Source organism: Octopus sinensis, unplaced genomic scaffold (assembly GCF_006345805.1).
Source record: "Octopus sinensis unplaced genomic scaffold, ASM634580v1 Contig17760, whole genome shotgun sequence".
In the NCBI taxonomy this organism is placed as follows: Eukaryota; Metazoa; Mollusca; class Cephalopoda; order Octopoda; family Octopodidae; genus Octopus; species Octopus sinensis.
Window position 1 is genome coordinate 2,855 of NW_021835299.1, and position 20,194 is coordinate 23,048.

General features: G+C 40.6%; 1 protein-coding gene across 1 annotated transcript; it reads left to right on the top strand.

Annotated features, from left to right (window-relative positions):
• Nucleotides 1–1,655: 1,655 nt before the first annotated feature.
• Nucleotides 1,656–20,168, top strand: LOC115231196 (zinc finger MYND domain-containing protein 12-like). Its single transcript, XM_029801269.2, has 8 exons — nucleotides 1,656–1,929; nucleotides 5,311–5,452; nucleotides 6,695–6,866; nucleotides 10,231–10,400; nucleotides 13,412–13,534; nucleotides 16,252–16,372; nucleotides 17,288–17,433; nucleotides 19,988–20,168. Exons 1-8 carry the CDS (start codon nucleotides 1,736–1,738, stop codon nucleotides 20,087–20,089), a joined length of 1,170 nt encoding a protein of 389 aa, XP_029657129.1. The 5' UTR covers nucleotides 1,656–1,735; the 3' UTR covers nucleotides 20,090–20,168.
• The last annotated feature ends 26 nt before the right edge of the window (nucleotides 20,169–20,194 follow it).

The window sequence follows — 20,194 nt, forward strand, 5'->3', positions numbered from 1 at the left end:
ATATATACTAGTAGTATCGCCCGGCGTTGCTCGGTTTGTAAGGGAAATAACTATATAAGCATTTTTAGAGAGTTACTTCCCTTATAGATGCCAATTCGGGCTTTCTTAGCCATTCTGTTTTGGTGTCTTCTTAAGCCATGAAGTCGTTGTTCTAAAAGAACGCTGTTCTCCTTGACACGCTTTACGACGTTGATTTCCTTACACTCCCTTCCCCACAGCTTCACGAGGGAGGGAGAAGGGGAGAAGCAAACACAGGTGCAGGTGTGACCATGGACGCAAACTCCGCCGCCATCGACACACGAAAAATTATGCATTAAAATGGAATAAAAAATGATGTTAAATTATTTTTAAAATCGTAGACTCATCGTAGACGCGCGCTAATAGCCAGACGGGCTCGATATGAATCACGACTATAAGCTACCCGAATTTGGTTAAACTGCACCGCAAAATGTGGGAGGAGTTAGGAATCTAAATCGTAGGAGACAGACACTCACACAACTACAGTTTTATATATATAGATATAGGGGGGGGGAGTTCTCGAAAAAACAAAAGACGAAGACAGGCGGTGTAGAAAACAAACAGATGTATTAGTATAACGCTCAGGAATTGAGAAAGTCTTTTATGTTTCGAGCCTACGCTCTTCTACAGAAAGGGACACAGAAAAAAACAAGGAGAGAAAAAGGTAGAAAGTCCAGTGGAGAAGTTCGTGTGTGATAAGAGATGACAGGATCAACTGGTGTGACCCCGTGAGCGTGCGATATATGGGGAGAGTTCACGAAATTAAACAAAAGACGAAGACAGATGGTGTAGGAAACAGATATATATATAGAAAGAGAGAGGTGTGTGCGTGTGCGTATGCGTATGTTTGTATGTGAATGTATGTATGTGTGTGCGAATGTCTGCATGTGTGTTTGTGTGAGTGAATGTGTGTGCTTTTGCGAGTGGGTGCGCGGACGTGTGTTTGTGTGTGTGTGTGTTTGAGTGTGTGTATGTGTGTTTGAGTGTGTGTATGTGTGTGCTTTTGCGAGTGGGTGCGCGGACGTGTGATTGTGTGTGTGTGTTTGTGTGTGTGTATGTGTGTGCTTTTGCGAGTGGGTGCGCGGACCTGTGTTTGTGTGTGTGTATGTGTGTGCTTTTGCGAGTGTGTGCGCGGACGTGTGATTGTGTGTGTGTGTTTGTGTGTGTGTATGTGTGTGCTTTTGCGAGTGGGTGCGCGGACCTGTGTTTGTGTGTGTGTTTGTGTGTGTGTATATGTGTGTGTGTGTGTGTTTGTGTGTGTGTGTGTGTGTGTGTGCTTTTACGAGTGGGTGCGCGGACGTGTGTGTAAGTGTGTTTGTTTGTGTGTGTGTGTTTGTGTGTGTGTAGTGTGTGCTTTTGCGAGTGGGTGCGCGGACGGACGTGTGTTTGTTGTGTGTGTGTGTGTGTCTACACATACAAGCATTACATCATATAAAAATCAAAGCCGACATTTCGCGATGCGGAAGCTGGTTTCACTGTTCACAATAATCTTAATCGACCGGTGAGAGAAAAAAAAAATAACAACAAAAACTAATAATCAAAAAAAAACAAAACCCGTGACTGTACAATGAATGGCTCCACTATTTCCACGCCAGTTGTGTCCCTTCCACGAATCCGTTGCCTTTAGCAACCCGTCTCTATAGACTCACGCACCGACATATACATATATACACACACACGGATATACGTAAATACCCGTCCAACAGATTTGACACCCATGTTATTATTATTGTTGTTATTATCAAGGTACTTTTTTCCCGAAGCTTCTCGCATTTTTTCGGCCGATCGATTGAAACCCGTCGAAATGAGTGTCTACCCGTTTGCCGTCCCCAAGGGTATCAAGCTTTTGTGTGAACTCTGCCAAAAGTCTGCCAACCTCGTCTGCACCAATTGTAAAGTGACCTATTATTGGTAAGAGGCCTTTTTTTTTTTTTGGTTGTTTTTTTTTTAGTGTATTTCGTTGGGTCTTTTTGTATGTTTTGGTCGGTTATGTTTTTCGTTTCTTTCTTTTACTTGTTTCAGTCATTTGACTACGGCCATGCTGGAGCACCGCCTTTAGTTGAGCAAATCGACCCCGGGACTTATTCTTTGTAAGCCCAGTACTTATTCCATCGGTTTCTTTTTGCCGAACCGCTAAGTGACGGGGACGTAAACCCACCAGCATCGGTTGTCAAGCAATGCTAGGGGGACAAACACATATACACAAACACACACACACACATATATATACATATATACATATATACGACGGGCTTCTTTCAGTTTCCGTCTACCAAATCCACTCACAAGGCATTGGTCGGCTCGAGGCTATAGCAGAAGACACTTGCCCAAGATGCCACGCAGTGGACTGAACCCGGAACCATGTGGTTGGTTAGCAAGCTACTTACCACACAGCCACACCCGCACCTATTGTTTGTTTATGTGTTGTTGTGGTTGTTGTAAACATAACAGATTTTAAAAATGCTCTGAAAAACTAGAACATTGAACATATATATAATATATATATATATATATATATATATATAGTGGCCTGCTCGCTTAGCCAGCAGGGTGGCGTCATTTGAAGGCTAAATAAATTCGAAGCGCATTGTGACCAGCGATGTGTTAACAACATCTGATAGCCTGGTCGGTCACGGTGATATATATATATATATATATATATATATATATATAATATATATATATATATATATATATATATATATATATATATATAGGCGCAGAGTGGCTGTGTGGTAAGTAGCTTGCTTACCAACCACATGGTTCTGGGTTCAGTCCCACTGTGTGGCACCTTGGGCAAGTGTCTTCTACTATAGCCTCAGGCCGACCAAGCTTTGTGAGTGGATTTGGTAAAGGGAAATTGAAAGGCCCGTATATGTATATGTATATATATGTGTTTGTGTGTCTGTGTTTGTCTCCCAACATCGCTCGACAACCGTAACTTAGCGGTTTGGCAAAGGTGACTGATAGCATAAGTACTAGGCTTACAAACAATAAGTCCTGGGGTCGATTTGCTCGACTAAAGGTGATGCTCCAGCATGGCCACAGTCAAAGTGACTGAAACAAGTAAAAAGAGAGAAAAGAGTGTCTTCCTTTATTGTAATTATATAATAACAACATCAACAACAACAATAACAATAATCCTTTCTAGTCTAGGCAGAAGACTGGGGGGGGGACAGTCGATTAGATCAACCCAGTGTGCAACCTTAATAATAATAATAATAGGCGCAGGAGTGGCTGTGTGGTAAGTAGCTTGCTTACTAACCGCATGGTTCTGGGATCAGTCCCACTGCATGGCATCTTGGGCAAGTGTCTTCTGCTATATCCCTGGGCTGACCAAAGTGGATTTGGTAGACGGAAACTGAGAGAAGCCCGTCGTATATATGTATATATATATGTATGTGTGTGTCTGTGTTTTTCCCCCTAGCATTGCTTGACAACCGATGCTGGTGTGTTTACATCACTTAGCGGTTCGGCAAAAGGGACCGATACAATAAGTACTGGGCTTACAAAGAATAAGTTCCAGGGTCGATTTGCTCGACTAAAGGCGGTGCTCCAGCATGATAATGATGATAATAGACCTCTCTACTGAAACATGAGGCCTCAATTTTGGGAGAAGGGATTAAGCTGATTGCATCAAACTCAGTGTAACTGGGGTACTTAATTTATCGACCCCCAGAAGGATGGAAAGCAAACTCGACCTCGGCAGAATTCGAACTCAGAACTTAGCAACAGATGAGATATCGCTAAGCGTGCTAACGATTCTGCCAGCTCACCACCTTAATAATAATAATGATAATAATTTATTTCCTTATTGCCCACGAGGGGCTAAACATAGAGGGGACAAACAAGGTTAATGGCAAAGTCGACCTCGGCGGAATTTGAATTCAGAACGTAACGACAGACGAAATACCTATTTCTTTATTACCCACAAGGGGCTAAACATAGAGGGGACAAACAAGGACAGACAAAGGGATTAAGTCGATTACATCAACCCCAGTGCGAAACTGGTACTTTATTTATCGACTCCGAAAGGATAAATGGCAAAGTCGACCTCGGCGGAATTTGAACTCAGAACGTAACGACAGACGAAATACAGCTACGCATTTCGCCCAGCGTGCTAACGTGTCTGCCAGATGATGATAAACCTGTCTACTGAAAGCAGGAGGCATCAATTTTGGGGTAAGGATTAAGTCGATTACATCAAACTCAGTGTGTGACTGGTACTTATTTGATCAACCCCAAAGGATGAAAGGCAAAGTCGACCTCGGCCGAATTTGAACTCAGAACACAGCAACAGATAAAATACCACTAAGTATTTCACTCGGCATGTTAACGATTCTGCCAGCTTGCCAACTTAATAACAACAACAACAACAACAACAACAACAACAATAATAATAATAATAATAATAATAATAATAATAATAATAGTAATAATAATAATATAATAATAATAATAATAATAATAATAATAATAATAATAACAAAGGACAACTGCAGAATCTTGATGTGCCTGTCCTTCCCTAAACCCTAAAGTTATGTTGCTCCTTACATTCAAAGACTTGGAAAGGATCATCATCATCATCATCATCATCATCATTGTTGCTGTCAACCACCATCACCACAATCACACTACCACCAATACAAAACCAATCACCATCAGCAGCTTCACTACCACCACCCTCGTCATCACCACATTCATTGCCACTACCACCACCTCCACCACCACGATCACCACCACCAACACAACCACCATCACTACCACCTCCTCCACCACCATCATCACCACAACAACCACCACTGTCAACGCCGCCGCCACCACCACCACTATCACAACCACCACAACTATCACCATCACTACTACTACCACCGCCACCATCACCACCACCACCACCACCATCACCACCACCACCATCACCACTACCACCACCACCATCACCACCATCACCACTACCACCACCACCATCACCACCATCACCACCACCACCATCACCACTACCACTACCACCATCACTACCGCCACCATCACCACTGCCACCATTACCACTGCCACCATTACCACCGCCACCATTACAACCACCACAACTATCACCATCACCACCATCACCACCACCACCACCATCACCACAGCCACCATCACCACCGCCACCATCACCACCGTCACCATCACAACCACCACAACTATCACCATCACTACTACCACCACCGCCACCATCACCACCACTGTTGTTTTTGTTATAGTTATCTTTGTTTTTGCTTTTACTGTTGTTGTTGTTGTTATGTTTCCCAGTTGTTCCGGCCACCAAACGTCCGACCAGGAGAGCGTCCATTCTTGTATCTGTGACAATCTCGCCAAAGTCAGACAACCTGAGAAGTATGGAATCTCCGAAGAACAACGTCAAAGACGCAAACAAGAAATCCGGCAGCTCAATGTCAGTCACCCGACTCTTCTACCAATTCTTATTCTTCCTTCTGTTTCCATTGGTTTATTTTTTTCTTCTTCGCATTACCCACTGGCATTGAGAAATTTCTTTCCCAACCACATGGTTACAGGTTCAATCCCACTGCGTGGCACCTTGGGCAAGTGTCTTCTACTATAGCCTCGGGCCAACCAAAGTGGATTTGGTAGACGGAAACTGAAACAAAGCCTATCATTTGCACATACATACATGAGGAGACGCCCTTCGGTTATGAATGACCATGGGATTGCACCGAGAAAGTTACCCTCCCAGGCACAAGTTCGGGCAAGGTTGTTTGTGGAAGATTGACACCCAAACACTTTGAAATGTTTGTATTGGAGCTTTCGGTGTAAATACCAAACAGTACAGCATGTTGTTTCCAAATTTCTGGCAGAGTGAATTGCATCATGGTGCTGTTTTTCTCACTGAGGGTGCCCAACTGACCCTACTGTACTGTGTAGTCAACAAAATCAAAAACAATGTGCATGCATGAAATTTAAAAAATATAAAATGGTGACAATTTACCTATCACACCCTGTGTGTGTATACATATATACATATATATATATATATATATATATATATATACTAGCAGTATCGCCCCGGCGTTGCTCGGGTTTGTAAGGAAAAAAACTATATAAGCATTTTTAGAGAGTTACTTCCCTTATATAATAGCAAACAAATGCATTAAAAATGGGGAAAAATGATGGTAAATTTTTTTTTAAATCGTAGACGTGCGCTAATACCCAGAAGGGCTCGATATGAATCATGACTATAAGATACCCGGTTTTGGTTAAACTGCACCGCAAAATGTGGGAGTAGTTAGGAATCTAAATCGTAGGAGACAGACACTCACACAACTTCACTTTTATATATAAAGAAGATATATGTATGTTTGTATGTACAAGGGGTTACTGAAAAGTTCCTGGCTTTAAGGGTATCACAAAAGGGGTGGTTGGAGGCCCAACCTTCCGAGTTCTTTTACAGGGCTTAGAAAAACTGAAGGACTACTGCAATAGGTGTGTAAATTTGAGAGGGGAATATGTTGATGTAACTGACCCCGCTGTGTTTTTTCCTTTTACCCAAAACCAGGAATTTTCCAGCAGCCCTTCTTAAGAATTCCATTGCTCAATAATGGTATTTACTGGTGCCACTAACATACTAGTCACTGAGTTGCAGAGTTTATTTTATTTATTTATCTTTTTATTTTCACAGATTGAAATAATTCAAACCGCCACCACTAGAGCGCACCACTTGTTGTTCCAAGGATTACACGAACAGGCGCTGCCCGCAGCCTTGCATTCTGTCAAGTTTTGTATGGAAATTTATGGACTGCAAAGTATTGAACTTATTCCTTCCTACCTCTGTCTTGGAGATGCTTGTATTGGTAGGTATTTCTACCACTCGATCTACCCAATTATCATCATCATCATCATCATTTATTGTCTGTTTTCCATGTTGGCATGGGTTGGACGGTTTGACTAAGGCGGCGAGCTGGCAGAACGTTAGCACGCCGGGCGAAATGCATAGCCGTATTTCGTCTGCTGTTACGTTCTGAGTTCAAATTCTGCCAAGGTCGACTTTGCCTTTCATCCTTTCGAGGTCGATAAATTAAGTACCAGTTATGCACTGGGGTCGATGTAATCGACTTAATACCTATGTCTGTCCTTGTTTGTCCCCTCTGTGTTTAGCCCCTTGTGGGTAGTAAAGAAATAGGTTTGACTAAAGCTGGCACCAGGTTCCAGTCTGACTTGGCCTGGTTTCTACGGTTGGATGTCTTTCCTAATGCCAACTTCTTTACTGTGTGAGCAAGATATTTTCAACAAGGAACTACATGAGTATTTCAACGTGGCACCGGTACATGTGCCATGTACATGGCACCGGCTCAAAACTCCTGCAGGTCAATCTTCCTTCCAGAAGGAATGGCCTTCAAAAGTCTGCTGTGTAGGACGGGTCTTCTTGAGTACAGCAAGATGCCAGGTATCCTGGTCCTTCGTCATTTGCTCTGAAAGGTCCAGGGTCCTGAGGACGCCCTTCAGTACTTCGTCCCATCATGTGTGTGTGTGTTCTTGTTTGTATTTTTCAGTTTATGATTTCTCCTCCACCCTTTCCACCCTCCCCCACATTCGCAGTCTTTATTTATATTTTTTTTGCTGTCATATCTACAATATTATACTAAGGCGCAGGAGTGGCTGTGTGGTAAGTAGCTTGCTAACCAACCACGTGGTTCTGGGTTCAGTCCCACTGTGTGACACCTTGGGCAAGTGTCTTCTACTATAGCCTCGGGCCGACCAAAGCCTTGTGAGTGGATTTAGTAGACGGAAACTGAAAGAAGCCTGTCGTATATATGTGTATATATATATGCGTGTGTGAGTTTGTGTGTCTGTGTTTGTCCCTCCAACATCGCTTGACAACCGATGGTAGTGAGTTTACATCCCTGTCACTTAGCGGTTCGGCAAAAGAGACTGATAGAATAAGTACTGGGCTTACAAAGAATAAGTCCTGGGGTCGATTTGCTCGACTAAAGGTGGTGCTCCAGCATGGCCACAGTCAAATGACTGAAACAAGTAAAAGGGTAAAGAGAGTCCCACTCCATGCCCCACCCCACTGAAAATCTTGCCATAACTTGGAGTTCCATAACACAAAACCTACTTTCGTTTTACATTCTCTCTATCTCTCTCGCGCACACACTCTAACTATCTTTCTCACACACAATATTTCTATGTCTGTCTTTCTATCTTTCTGTCTGTCTGTCTGTCTATCTATCTATCTTTCTGTCTGTCTGTCTGTCTGTCTGACTGTTTTGTCGGTCTGTCTATCTATCTATCTATCTATCTTTCTGTCTGTCTGTCTTTATCTATCTATCTATACATACATACATACACACATATATACATACATACATACATGCACACACACATACATACATACATACATACACACACACATACATACATACATACACACCATTCATACATACATACATACATACACACACATACACACATACATACATACATACACACATACATACATACATACACACACACACATACATACACACACATACATACATACATACATACACACACATACATACATACATACATACACACACACATACATACACACACACCTACATACATACATACACCACATACATACATATACATACATACACACACACAAATACATACACTACACACACTAAATACATACATACATACATACATACACACACGCATACATACATACACACATACACACACACATACATACATACATATATATATTTTACTACTGGTGAAGGTCGGTTTATAGGGTTACCCTGGGTTTCTCATGCTAAAGAAACCTTTATGGTGTATCTTCAGACCCTTACACCTGCTGGCCTATCCGATACGATTTATGTGTGCGCGCGTGTGTTTGTGTGTATGTGTGTGCATGTGTACACATACATAGATACATACATACATACATACATACATATATATATATATTATATATATATATATATATATAAGCAAGAAGGTAGTAATATTATTTACTACCAGGTGCCCAGCACAAAAGACGAATTAGTCATAGACAAAATATTATTCATATAGAAAAATATTATTCGTGGTTATACAATTAAGGGCTCCTAAATAAAGGTGCCGAGTGCTGGGGACACAAAAAGGGGATGAATTTATCGAGAGTGAAAATCAAAAACGTTTACCGATAACTTTAACAACTCGTACCGCGGTTTCTTCGCTTCTTTCTAGCAAAACACAGAATATGTTTGCTAAGGCTGGCTTCATCAGCGAGTCGCCTGAATTTAATCGAGGTCTGCAGCGATGGGGGGCTATATGTTAAACCCGACTACTAGCAGATCTTAACTTTTCAAATCTCTGCGCAGACGCAAAATTTACACGGGCATGCCGGGAAGAATTTTACGAATAAATTCATCATGTAGTATGCGAATATAAGCAAGAAGGTAGTAATATTATTTACTACCAGGTGCCCAGCACAAAAGACGAATTAGTCATAAGACAAAAATATTATTCATATAAAAAAATATTATTCATGTGGTTATATTGCTTATATTCGCATACTACATGATAATTATATCGTAAAATTCTTCCCGGCATGCCCGTGTAAATTTTGCGTCTGCGCAGAGATTTGAAAAGTTAAGATCTGCTAGTAGTCGGGTTTAACATATAGCCCCACATCGCTGCAGACCTCGATTAAATTCAGGCGACTCACTGATGAAGCCAGCCTTAGCAAACATATTCTGTGTTTTGCTAGAAAGAAGCAGAAACCGCGGTACGAGTTGTTAAAGTTATCGGTAAACGTTTTTGATTTTCACTCTCGATAAATTCATCCCCTTTTTGTGTTCCCAGCACTCGGCACCTTTATTTAGGAGCCCTTAATTGTATATATATATATATATATATATATATATATATATATATATGCATATATATATGTTGATTCGCTAGCTTCTGCACGCATTTTTTTCTTTCCTGTTTCTCTCCTTGTTTTTTTTCTGTGTATCTTTCTGTTGAAGAGCGTAGGCTCGAAACGTAAAGACTTGTTTTATTTATATTCCTGAGTGCCATACTAATACAATTGTTTGTTTGTATTCCACCTGCCTTCGTCTTTTGTTTATTTTCATAAAGCTTCCCGTTATGTATATATGCATATATATAAGTATGTGTGTATACACACAAATGCACACACACACACACATACACAGACCTTTCCTACTGTTTCAGGTTTAGGAAGACTTGCTGACGCCGAGCAGTATCTCTCTCAAGCAAACTGGATTGCTTTGACAAACCCCAAGTGTCCCAGTTCCATCTTGTACAACCTTCATCGCAATCTCGGCCTACTCTACGCCGCCAAAGGGGATTACGCGGAAGCTGCTCGTCATTTTGCTGATGATGTAAGTGAAATACTATGCTTGGCTTTCATTTTAGTTGGCTTCCCACTCGAGAAGGGCTCTCATTGAAGTCTTGAGTGGGAGTGAGTGGGAGGACAGGTGCAAAAGGTAAGGGTGGCCAATCAAGATCTAATTGAGGACTGTGGCAGGAGGTCCGGCCTTGGAGCAGGTTAAAGACAGGGCTCGGGACCACAGTAGATGGGGATCTCTCATCATTGATGTTCCATGGGGAGAAAAAAGATTAAGGCTAGTTAATCTGAGTAGAGGGTATAAAGATTAGCAGTGATAAAGATCAACAGATATAAAATCACTAGATATAAATTTTAAAGCTGCAGAGATCAATAGATACATAAATATAAATAACAATAAAAAGCAATCAATATAAATCAATATAAATATAAGGACAAATCAATATAAAGCAATCAATATAAATATAAGGACACAGAAAATGTGTCAAAGCCGACAGGAAGCATCGATGCTTCCTAGGGCTAAACAACAGTGGTGTAATTCCCTTACGGGACTGTCCCGTTATGTTGACAGTATACAACCAATATAAAGATCAATACACATGAATTTAATAGATCTAGCAATCAATAGATATATAAAGTTGAACAGCTAACAAGAGCAATAGATGTAAATATCAGTTTCAAATTTGGGCACAAGGCCAGCAATTTGGGAAGTGGGGGTAAGTCGATTACATCAACCCCAGTGCTCAACTGGTACTTATTTTATCGACCCTGAAACGATGGAAGGCAAAGCCAATCCTGGAAACATTTGAACTGGTTTTTATAAAGTCAGAAGAAATGACATTAAGAATTTTCCTGGTCTGCAAACGATTCTTCCAGCTCACTGCCAATTGGTGGAAGTATCAATAGATACAAAGATCGATAAATATAAGATCAACTAAATGTATTGATAGACTCAACTTTAGATGGTGGGGCAGGTTCTCTTAACCTGGGTTCAATCGACAGACTTCAAAGGTTTTTTTAAACTCAAAGGGGCATGAAGACAAATTTAAATTTCTTTTCATTAAATTTCCCCCACTCTATGACCAGAAATTTGTTTTTCCTTTAATAATGGATGTAAAATAAATCCACAGCCCTAAACACCAGAAAAGAGATTTTATTTTACTATGCCGAATAAATATGAGCTCCATTTAAATTTAAGTATACACCTAATTTTGAGCCCCATTTAAATTTGAGTCTCCATTTACATTTGAGCCTCTGTCTAAATTTGAGCCACAATCTAAATTTAAGTATACACCTAAATTTGAGCCCCATTTAAATTTGAGTCTCCATTTACATTTGAGCCTCTGTCTAAATTTGAGCCACAATCTAAATTTAAGTATACACCTAAATTTGAGCCCCATTTAAATTTGAGTTTCCATTTACATTTGAGCCTCTGTCTAAATTTGAGCCCCATTTAAATTTGAGTCTCCATTTACATTTGAGCCTCTGTCTAAATTTGAGGCACAATCTAAATTTAAGTATACACCTAATTTTGAGCCCCATTTAATTTGAGTCTCCATTTACATTTGAGCCTCTGTCTAAATTGAGCCACATCTAAATTTAAGTATACACCTAAAGTTGAGCCCCATTTAAATTTGAGTCTCCATTTACATTTGAGCCTCTGTCTAAATTTGAGCCACAATCTAAATTTAAGTATACACCTAAATTTGAGCCCCATTTAAATTTGAGTCTCCATTTACATTTGAGCCTCTGTCTAAATTTGAACCACAATCTAAATTAAGTATACACCTAAATTGAGCCCCATTTAAATTTGAGTCTCCATTTACATTTGAGCCTCTGTCTAAATTTGAGCCACAATCTAATTTAAGTATACACCTAAATTTGAGCCCCATTTAAATTTGAGTCTCCATTTACATTTGAGCCTCTGTCTAAATTTGAGCCACAATCTAAATTTAAGTATACACCTAATTTTGAGCCCCATTTAAATTTGAGTCTCCATTTACATTTGAGCCTCTGTCTAAATTTGAGCCACAATCTAAATTTAAGTATACACCTAAATTTGAGCCCCGTTTAAATTTGAGTCTCCATTTACATTTGAGCCTCTGTCTAAATTTGAGCCACAATCTAAATTTAAGTATACACCTAAATTTGAGCCCCATTTAAATTTGAGTCTCCATTTACATTTGAGCCTCTGTCTAAATTTGAGCCACAATCTAAATTTAAGTATACACCTAAATTTGAGCCCCATTTAAATTTGAGTCTCCATTTACATTTGAGCCTCTGTCTAAATTTGAGCCACAATCTAAATTTAAGTATACACCTAATTTTGAGCCCCATTTAAATTTGAGTCTCCATTTACATTTGAGCCTCTGTCTAAATTTGAGCCACAATCTAAATTTAAGTATACACCTAAATTTGAGCCCCATTTAATTTGAGTCTCCATTTAATTTGAGCCTCTGTCTAAATTTGAGCCACAATCTAATTTAAGTATAACACCTAAATTTGAGCCCCATTTAAATTTGAGTCTCCATTTACATTTGAGCCTCTGTCTAAATTTGAACACAATCTAAATTTAAGTATACACCTAAATTTGAGCCCCATTTAAATTTGAGTCTCCATTTACATTTGAGCCTCTGTCTAAATTTGAGCCACAATCTAAATTTAAGTATACACCTAAATTTGAGCCCCATTTAAATTTGAGTCTCCATTTACATTTGAGCCTCTGTCTAAATTTGAGCCACAATCTAAATTTAAGTATACACCTAAATTTGAGCCCCATTTAAATTTGAGTCTCCATTTACATTTGAGCCTCTGTCTAAATTTGAGCCACAATCTAAATTTAAGTATACACCTAAATTTGAGTCCCATTTAAATTTGAGTCTCCATTTACATTTGAGCCTCAATCTAAATTTAAACTTCTCTCTTAATTTAAAACTTCCCCCTAAATTTGTTCCTGTCCTTCTCCTCTTTCTAATACCATTATCTTCATCCCAGTCTCCTTCCAGCTTTTTACTTCATTTTTGGTTTTATTTCTTTACCCTTTAGATTTACCATGCATCAGAAGAATATGGCACAGATTCCTTGAAAACATCCGGGGGTTACTACCACATGGCCAATGTTTTCTTCCGACAGAGCAAAATGGATATTGCAATGTCGCTCTACAGACAGGTTTTAATCATTTTAATTATCAATTAATTGTCTTCTTCTTTAATCCAAGAACTTGGCACTTACTGCACATCCCAAATCTTTCCTTTTCTTTTATTATAATAACAATATTCCAATAGTGTAAAAGTGCGTGGCCCAGCGGTTAAGAGGTTGAACTCATGATTGCATGATCAAGGTTTCAATTTCCAGACTGGGTGGTGCATTTTTTTCCTCAGCAAAACACTTCATTTCACGTTGCTCCAGTCCACTCAGCTGGCAAAGATGAGATAATCCTGTGACAGACCTGTGACCCGTCCATGTGGGGAATATATACGCCCCAGAAACTGGGAAACTGGCCCTATGAACCTATATGATTCGGGAAGGAACTTTGCTGTACTTTAATCACTAGATCATGATTAGGGGAATATATTTAATTACAAGGGAACAAAGATAAGGATTTAAAAAAAGGGGAGAGATAAAGCATCAAAAGATGTGGGAGCAAGTACACTCCAGAACAAATGGCACGGTCAGCTGTGCCCTGTGGACATGACCAGTGGTTAGGGCAGCGAACTCGCGGTCATAGGATCACGGTTTCGATTCCCAGACCGGCCATTGTGAGTGTTTATTGAGCGAAAACACCTAAAAAGCTCCACAAGGCTCTGGCAGGGGATGGTGGTGATCCCTGCTGTACTCTTTCACCACAACTTTCTCTCACTCTTACTTCCTTTTTCTGTTGTACCTGTATTTCAAGGGGCCGGCCTTGTCACTCTCTGTGTCATGCTGAATATCCCCGAGAACTACGTTAAGGGTACACGTGTCTGTGGAGTGCTCAGCCACTTACACGTTAGTTTCACGAGCAGGCTGTTCCGTTGATTCGGATCAACCAGAACCCTCGTCGTCGTAACCGACGGAGTGCTTCCAGGTGTTGTCATGGAGAATGACCAGTGATACTCACTGTAATAGCCATCCCACTTCTTGCGGCTCATTTCTCAGATGGGCCACAGTTATTCTGACCTCATGGAGGAAATCTGGAGTGCGGATTCCAAGAAAACCTGAGGTCTTGAATGCAAGTGACACAAAGCAGCAGCAGCAGCTGGTCAGTCTCCCCTATCGAATTATTTCTCTCTCCTCTGCGTGGGACCGGAGAATGTGTTGCTGCACGTCGCATCCCAGATTAGGGATCTGCTTCCCTCGTGTGTTATTTGTTGTCATTTTTCATCATCTTCGTATTGTGGTCTTACCTCTTGTCCTTGATGGCTTGGGATAAAAATTGGCCCCTTTCTCATCTTGTATGAGGAATACTATATGATTCGGGAAGGAACTTTGCTGTACTTTAACCCTTTAGTGTTTGCATTATTCTGCCAAACTTAATCCCTTTTTATCCACATTGTTTTGAATTAATCATGCATTATCTTGTAGCTATGAGATTTTGATGAGGTAGTTGTTAATTTTTAAAATGATATTGTAGGGTTGGTCTGAGAGACCAGATCTGGCCAGTTTGAACATAAAACAGGTAGAATACTTTTGGCCGGATATGGCCAGTTTAAATGCTAAAGGGTTAATCACTAGATCGTGATTAGGGGAATATATTTAATTACAAGGGAACAAAGATAAAGGATTTTAAAAAAAAGGGGGGGGAGAGATAAAGCATCAAAAGATGTGGGAACAAGTACACTCCAGAACAAATGGCACGGTCAGCTGTGCCCTCTGGACATTTGTGTATGTGTGTGTGTGTGTTTGTCCCCCGTCATCATTTGACAACTGGTGTTGGTGTGTTTGCATCTCCATAATTTAGCAGTTCAGCAAAAGAGACCAATAGAATATGTACCAGACTTTAAAAAAATAATAACACTGGGGTCCATTCATTTGACAAAAAATTCTACAAGATGGTGCCCCAGGATGGCCACAGTCTAATGACAGAAACTAGTAGGATATATTATAAAAGATATTCTTTTCTACTTTAGGCACAAGGCCCGAAATTTTTGGTGAGGGGGGAGGCAGTTGATTAGATCAACCCCAGTACACACCTGGTACTTAATTTATCAACCTGAAAAAGATAAAAGGCAAAGTTGACCTTGGCAGAATTTGAACTCAGAACGTAAAGACAGACAAAATACCCCTAAGCATTTCGTCTGGTGTGCTAACATTTCTACCAGCTTGCTGCCTTAGATAAAATATATTTATCACCATATAGACGCAGGAGTGGCTGTGTGGTAAGTAGCTTGCTAACCAACCACATGGTTCGGGTTCAGTCCCACTGCATGGCATCTTGGGCAAGTGTCTTCTACTATAGCCTCGGGCTGACCAAAGCCTTGTGAGTGGATTTGGTAGACGGAAACTGAAAGAAGCCCGTCGTATATATGTGTGCGTGTGTGTTTGTGTGTCTGTGTTTGTCCCCCTAGCATTGCTTGACAACCGATGCTGGTGTGTTTACGTCCCCGTCACTTAGCGGTTTGGCAAAAGAGACCGATGGAATAAGTACTGGGCTTACAAAGAATAGGTTCCGGGGTCGAGTTGCTCGACTAAAGGCGGTGCTCCAGCATGGCCGCAGTCAAAATGACTGAAACAAGTAAAAGAGAGTAAAAGAGAGTATATCAACTGAAACATGTTAAAAATGAAGATGTCTGTTGTCGTTATGATTCTTACTGCTTTAATTTAAAACTAATCAATTTAATTATAATTTATAATTTATGAATTTAAAACTAATCAAAGACGCATTCAATGTTTTATGATTGTTGAAGGTGACCAAAATTTGGCACAACTACTTGTTAGAAATTGCTTCCAACAAGATAAAGAAATTGACCAGTCCCAAGACATTAGCAGCTGTCCGTCTAACGGCAGAACACAGAACCGGAGGACTCGGTGAGTGAAGGGAATGAATGGCATTCCTTTATCGAATTGCAAGTCTGAAGAATAAGAGGAAAGAGTGCATGGCCTAATTGTGGCGGTGGTAGTGGTGGTGGTGGTGGTGGTGGCAGTGATGGGATGACGGGTGGGTTATGGCAGTAGTGATGGTGGTGGTGGTGGTGGTGGCGGCGGCGGTTTTGGTGGTGGTGGCGGTGGTGGCGGCGGCGGCAGCAGCAGTTTTGGTGGTGGTGGTGGTGGTGGTGGTGGTGGTGGTGGTGGCTGCAGCGGTGGCGGCTGTGGTGGTGATGGTGGCGGCGGTGGCGGCAGTGGTGGTGGTGGAAGTGGTAGTGGTGATGGTGGTGGCGGTGGGGGTGGTGGGGGTGGTGATGGTGATGGTGGTGGTGGTGGTGGTGATGACAATGGTGGTAGCTTGGTGGTGGTTTGCTGTTGGTGATAATGATAGTGGTTGTGTTTGTGGTGATGTTAGTGGTGGCGGTGGGAATGGCAGTGGAGGAGGTGGTTGCAGTAGTGGTGGTGATGATGATGATGATGATGATGGCAAGGGCAGTAGTGGTGGTAGCAGCAGTGATGGTGGCTGTGTGGTTGTGGTGCTAGTGCTGGTGTTGGTGGTGGCAATGGTGGCAGTGGCGTTGGAGGGGGGGGGTAACAGTGGTGATGGCAATGATGATCATGGTAGTATCAGTGATAGCAGCAGCAGTAAGGGTGGTTGTTTTAGCGGTGGTGGCCAGTAGTTGATTGGGTTTGTACAGTTTATGCTGTGTTCCATTCGCAGCAAACTAATGGGTCTGGGGTTAAGGTTAGGGGTTAGGGTTAAGGTTCAGGTAATGAAATTTTGAATGGGTCGGTCTCATTTCTACAGAAAAAAAAGGGGTCAATTTTGTTTGTTTTTGATTTTCTTCATTGTATCAGATGAAACAGAAGAAGCTGAAGGAATCCAGGTTCTGAGTACCATTTTTGATATCTGGGAATCCAGCCACAAGAAACACTCAAAAGATTTAGCTGAGACCAGCCTTGCTCTAGCCATGTTGTTCTACTGTCTTGAACAATATGACAAGGTAAGACGTCGCTATATCCCTTTGGGGTTTCAGGGTTTGAAGGAGAGATAAAGAGACAAAATGATGATAATAATAATAATAATAATAATAATAATAATAATAATAATATAATAATAATAATAATAATAATTATTATTATTATTATTATTATTATTATTATTTCTACTCTAGGCACAAGACCTTTAAAATTTAGGGTCAGTTATATTGACCCCAATGTGTAACTGGTACTTATTTCATCGACCCCCCAAAAGGATGAACGGCAAAGTTGACCTCGGCGGAATTTGAACTCAGAACACTGCCTTACAATCATCATCATCGTTTAACGTCCATTCTCCATGCTAGCACGGGTTGGACGGTTCGACCGGGGATCTGGGAAGCCAGAAGGCTGCACCAGGCTCCAGTCTTATCTGGCAATGTTTTTACAGCTGGATGCCCTTCCTATATTAATAATAATAATAATAATAATAATAATAATAATAATAATAATAAATGCCCTGATGCAGTACCAGGCAGTGGCCCTCATGGCTTCTGATCTTAACTGATTGGAAGTGTTATCATGTACATTGTTTTGTCTTGGTATAAAAGATGGGCTACAGCAAATATTCTGCTCAATACCACAGATTTGCTTGTCAGTTGCTTGACCTTAACCAGTTGAGCATGTCCCTTAGTGGCTGACGATATGTGCATCTCTGATCACGAGCAGAAGTAGTGGGGGAGCATCATAGCCATGTGTTGAGAGGAATTCTTTGGGGTTTGAATGATTCACCTCTGGAAACATGGGTGTTTCGTTCAACATCCTTAAACAACCCTTATTCAGGGACCTTTTGAGCGGGATGGGTTACTCGCCCAGAAGAAAATTCTAACTGGGCCCCACCTGCAAGGTCATGTGCTGTTTATCTTGATATGAGATCACCATGTCGCATACATGTGGTTGTAATGCAAGTGCCTGATGTACCCTTATCAGATGGGTAGTCATGATGGGTATACTGGGCTTCACTTTGATGGCATGCACTGCTTTCTCTCACTCAACAGTAATAATAATAATAATAATAATAATAATAATAATAATACTCTTACTCTTTACTCTTTCACTTGTTTCAGTCATTTGACTGCGGCCATGCTGGAGCACCACCTTTAATCGAGCAAATTGACCCCGGGACTTATTCTTTTGTAAGCCCAGTACTTATTCTATCGGTCTCTTTTGCCAAACTGCTAAGTGACGGGGACGTAAACACACCAGCTTCGGTTGTCAAGCAATGCTAAGGGGGTCAAACACAGACACACAAACACACACACACACATATATATATATACATATACACGACGGGCTTCTTTCATTTTCCGTCTACCAAATCCACTCACAAGGCATTGGTCGGCCCGAGGCTATAATAGAAGACACTTGCCCAACATGCCATGCAGTGGGACTGAACCCAGAACCATGTGGTTGGTAGGCAAGCTACTTACCACACAGCCACTCCTGCACCTATAATAATAATAATAATAATAATAATATTTTGATTTAACAAATCTGATTGGTGCAGGTGTAGGTGTTTGATTCAACCATGTGGTCTTAGATTCAGTCCCACTACATGACTCCTTGGGCAAGTATCTTCTTTCTTCTATAGCCCCAAGCTAACTAAAGCCTTGTGAATGGATTTAGTAGATGGAAAACAAAAGAAGCCCATCATATATATATTTCTAATAAAGATTTTTCTTAATGAACTCGTTTGCTAGTTGCAAAACCAATGAATGGGTGACACTGATTTTCTCTACATATTTTGAGCTGGGTAAGATTACTGCTATGTCTAGCAGATGAGTGTCCATCACTGAGGATGTTCTAAAATCAAAATCACTTGATATGGTGGTCTCGGAGCTAGGATAGTAAAGAGTTCTCTCCCTACTTGCAATATACATTGAGTGTGAAGTGCACTGAATAACCAGCTGGTGAAAACATCTTCCTGGCGGTAAAATAGCAGTATCATCTGTTCTTAAAGAACACCCACATTTAAGTGGCAATGAGCATTACTTACATATATGTAGCACTGATAAGTACTTTGATATTTGCAAATTCTAAAATGAATTTATATCTATGTCTGAAACGATTGTATGCATGAATAGACTTCTTACGACTTTTTAACATCTTAAACAAACCAACATCGGTTGTCAAGAGATGGTTGAGGGACAAACACAGACACAAGCATACACACACACACACAAGCACATATATATATATATATACACGACAGGCTTCTTTCAGTTTCCGTCTACCAAATCCACTCCCAAGGCTTTGGTCAGCCCAAGGCTATGGTAGAAGACACTTGCCCAAGGTACTATGCACTGGGACTGAACTTGGGACCATGTGGTTGTGAAGCAAGCTTCATACCACACAGCCACATACAGAATTTAATTTTTTTTACACCCAAAATTACAATAGAATCAATTGATTTAGATATGGACATAGTAAGTTGAGAGATTTTGTTCCATTGTAAACCAAAGGTGGGTAGTTTTAGACAGGTTAGTTAATAAGATTTCCAAATCTGTTTTCTGATTGCAGGCAAAGAAATTCTGCAACAAGGCATACCAAGTCTGTGAAGACAAAGAATATTCTGAAACCATTCTTAAGTTTCTGAATTCCAGCAAAGAACTCTCTCCATAAATGGTTCATCATTGACGCCTTCACTCATTAGAGATCAGATTTTCATTTCTTTAAGTCCTCCATTCTTATAATAATAATAATAATAATAATAATAATAATAATAAT

What these genes read in the sequence shown, in the direction of transcription:
- LOC115231196 (XM_029801269.2), top strand. Translation starts at nt 1,736, where the DNA reads ATGTTATTATTATTGTTGTTATTATCAAGGTACTTTTTTCCCGAAGCT. An exon ending in TGTAAAGTGACCTATTATTG is followed by an intron (nt 1,930 to 5,310) that starts GTAAGAGGCCTT and finishes TATGTTTCCCAG; the next exon opens with TTGTTCCGGCCACCAAACGT. An exon ending in CTCGTCATTTTGCTGATGAT is followed by an intron (nt 10,401 to 13,411) that starts GTAAGTGAAATA and finishes TTTACCCTTTAG; the next exon opens with ATTTACCATGCATCAGAAGA.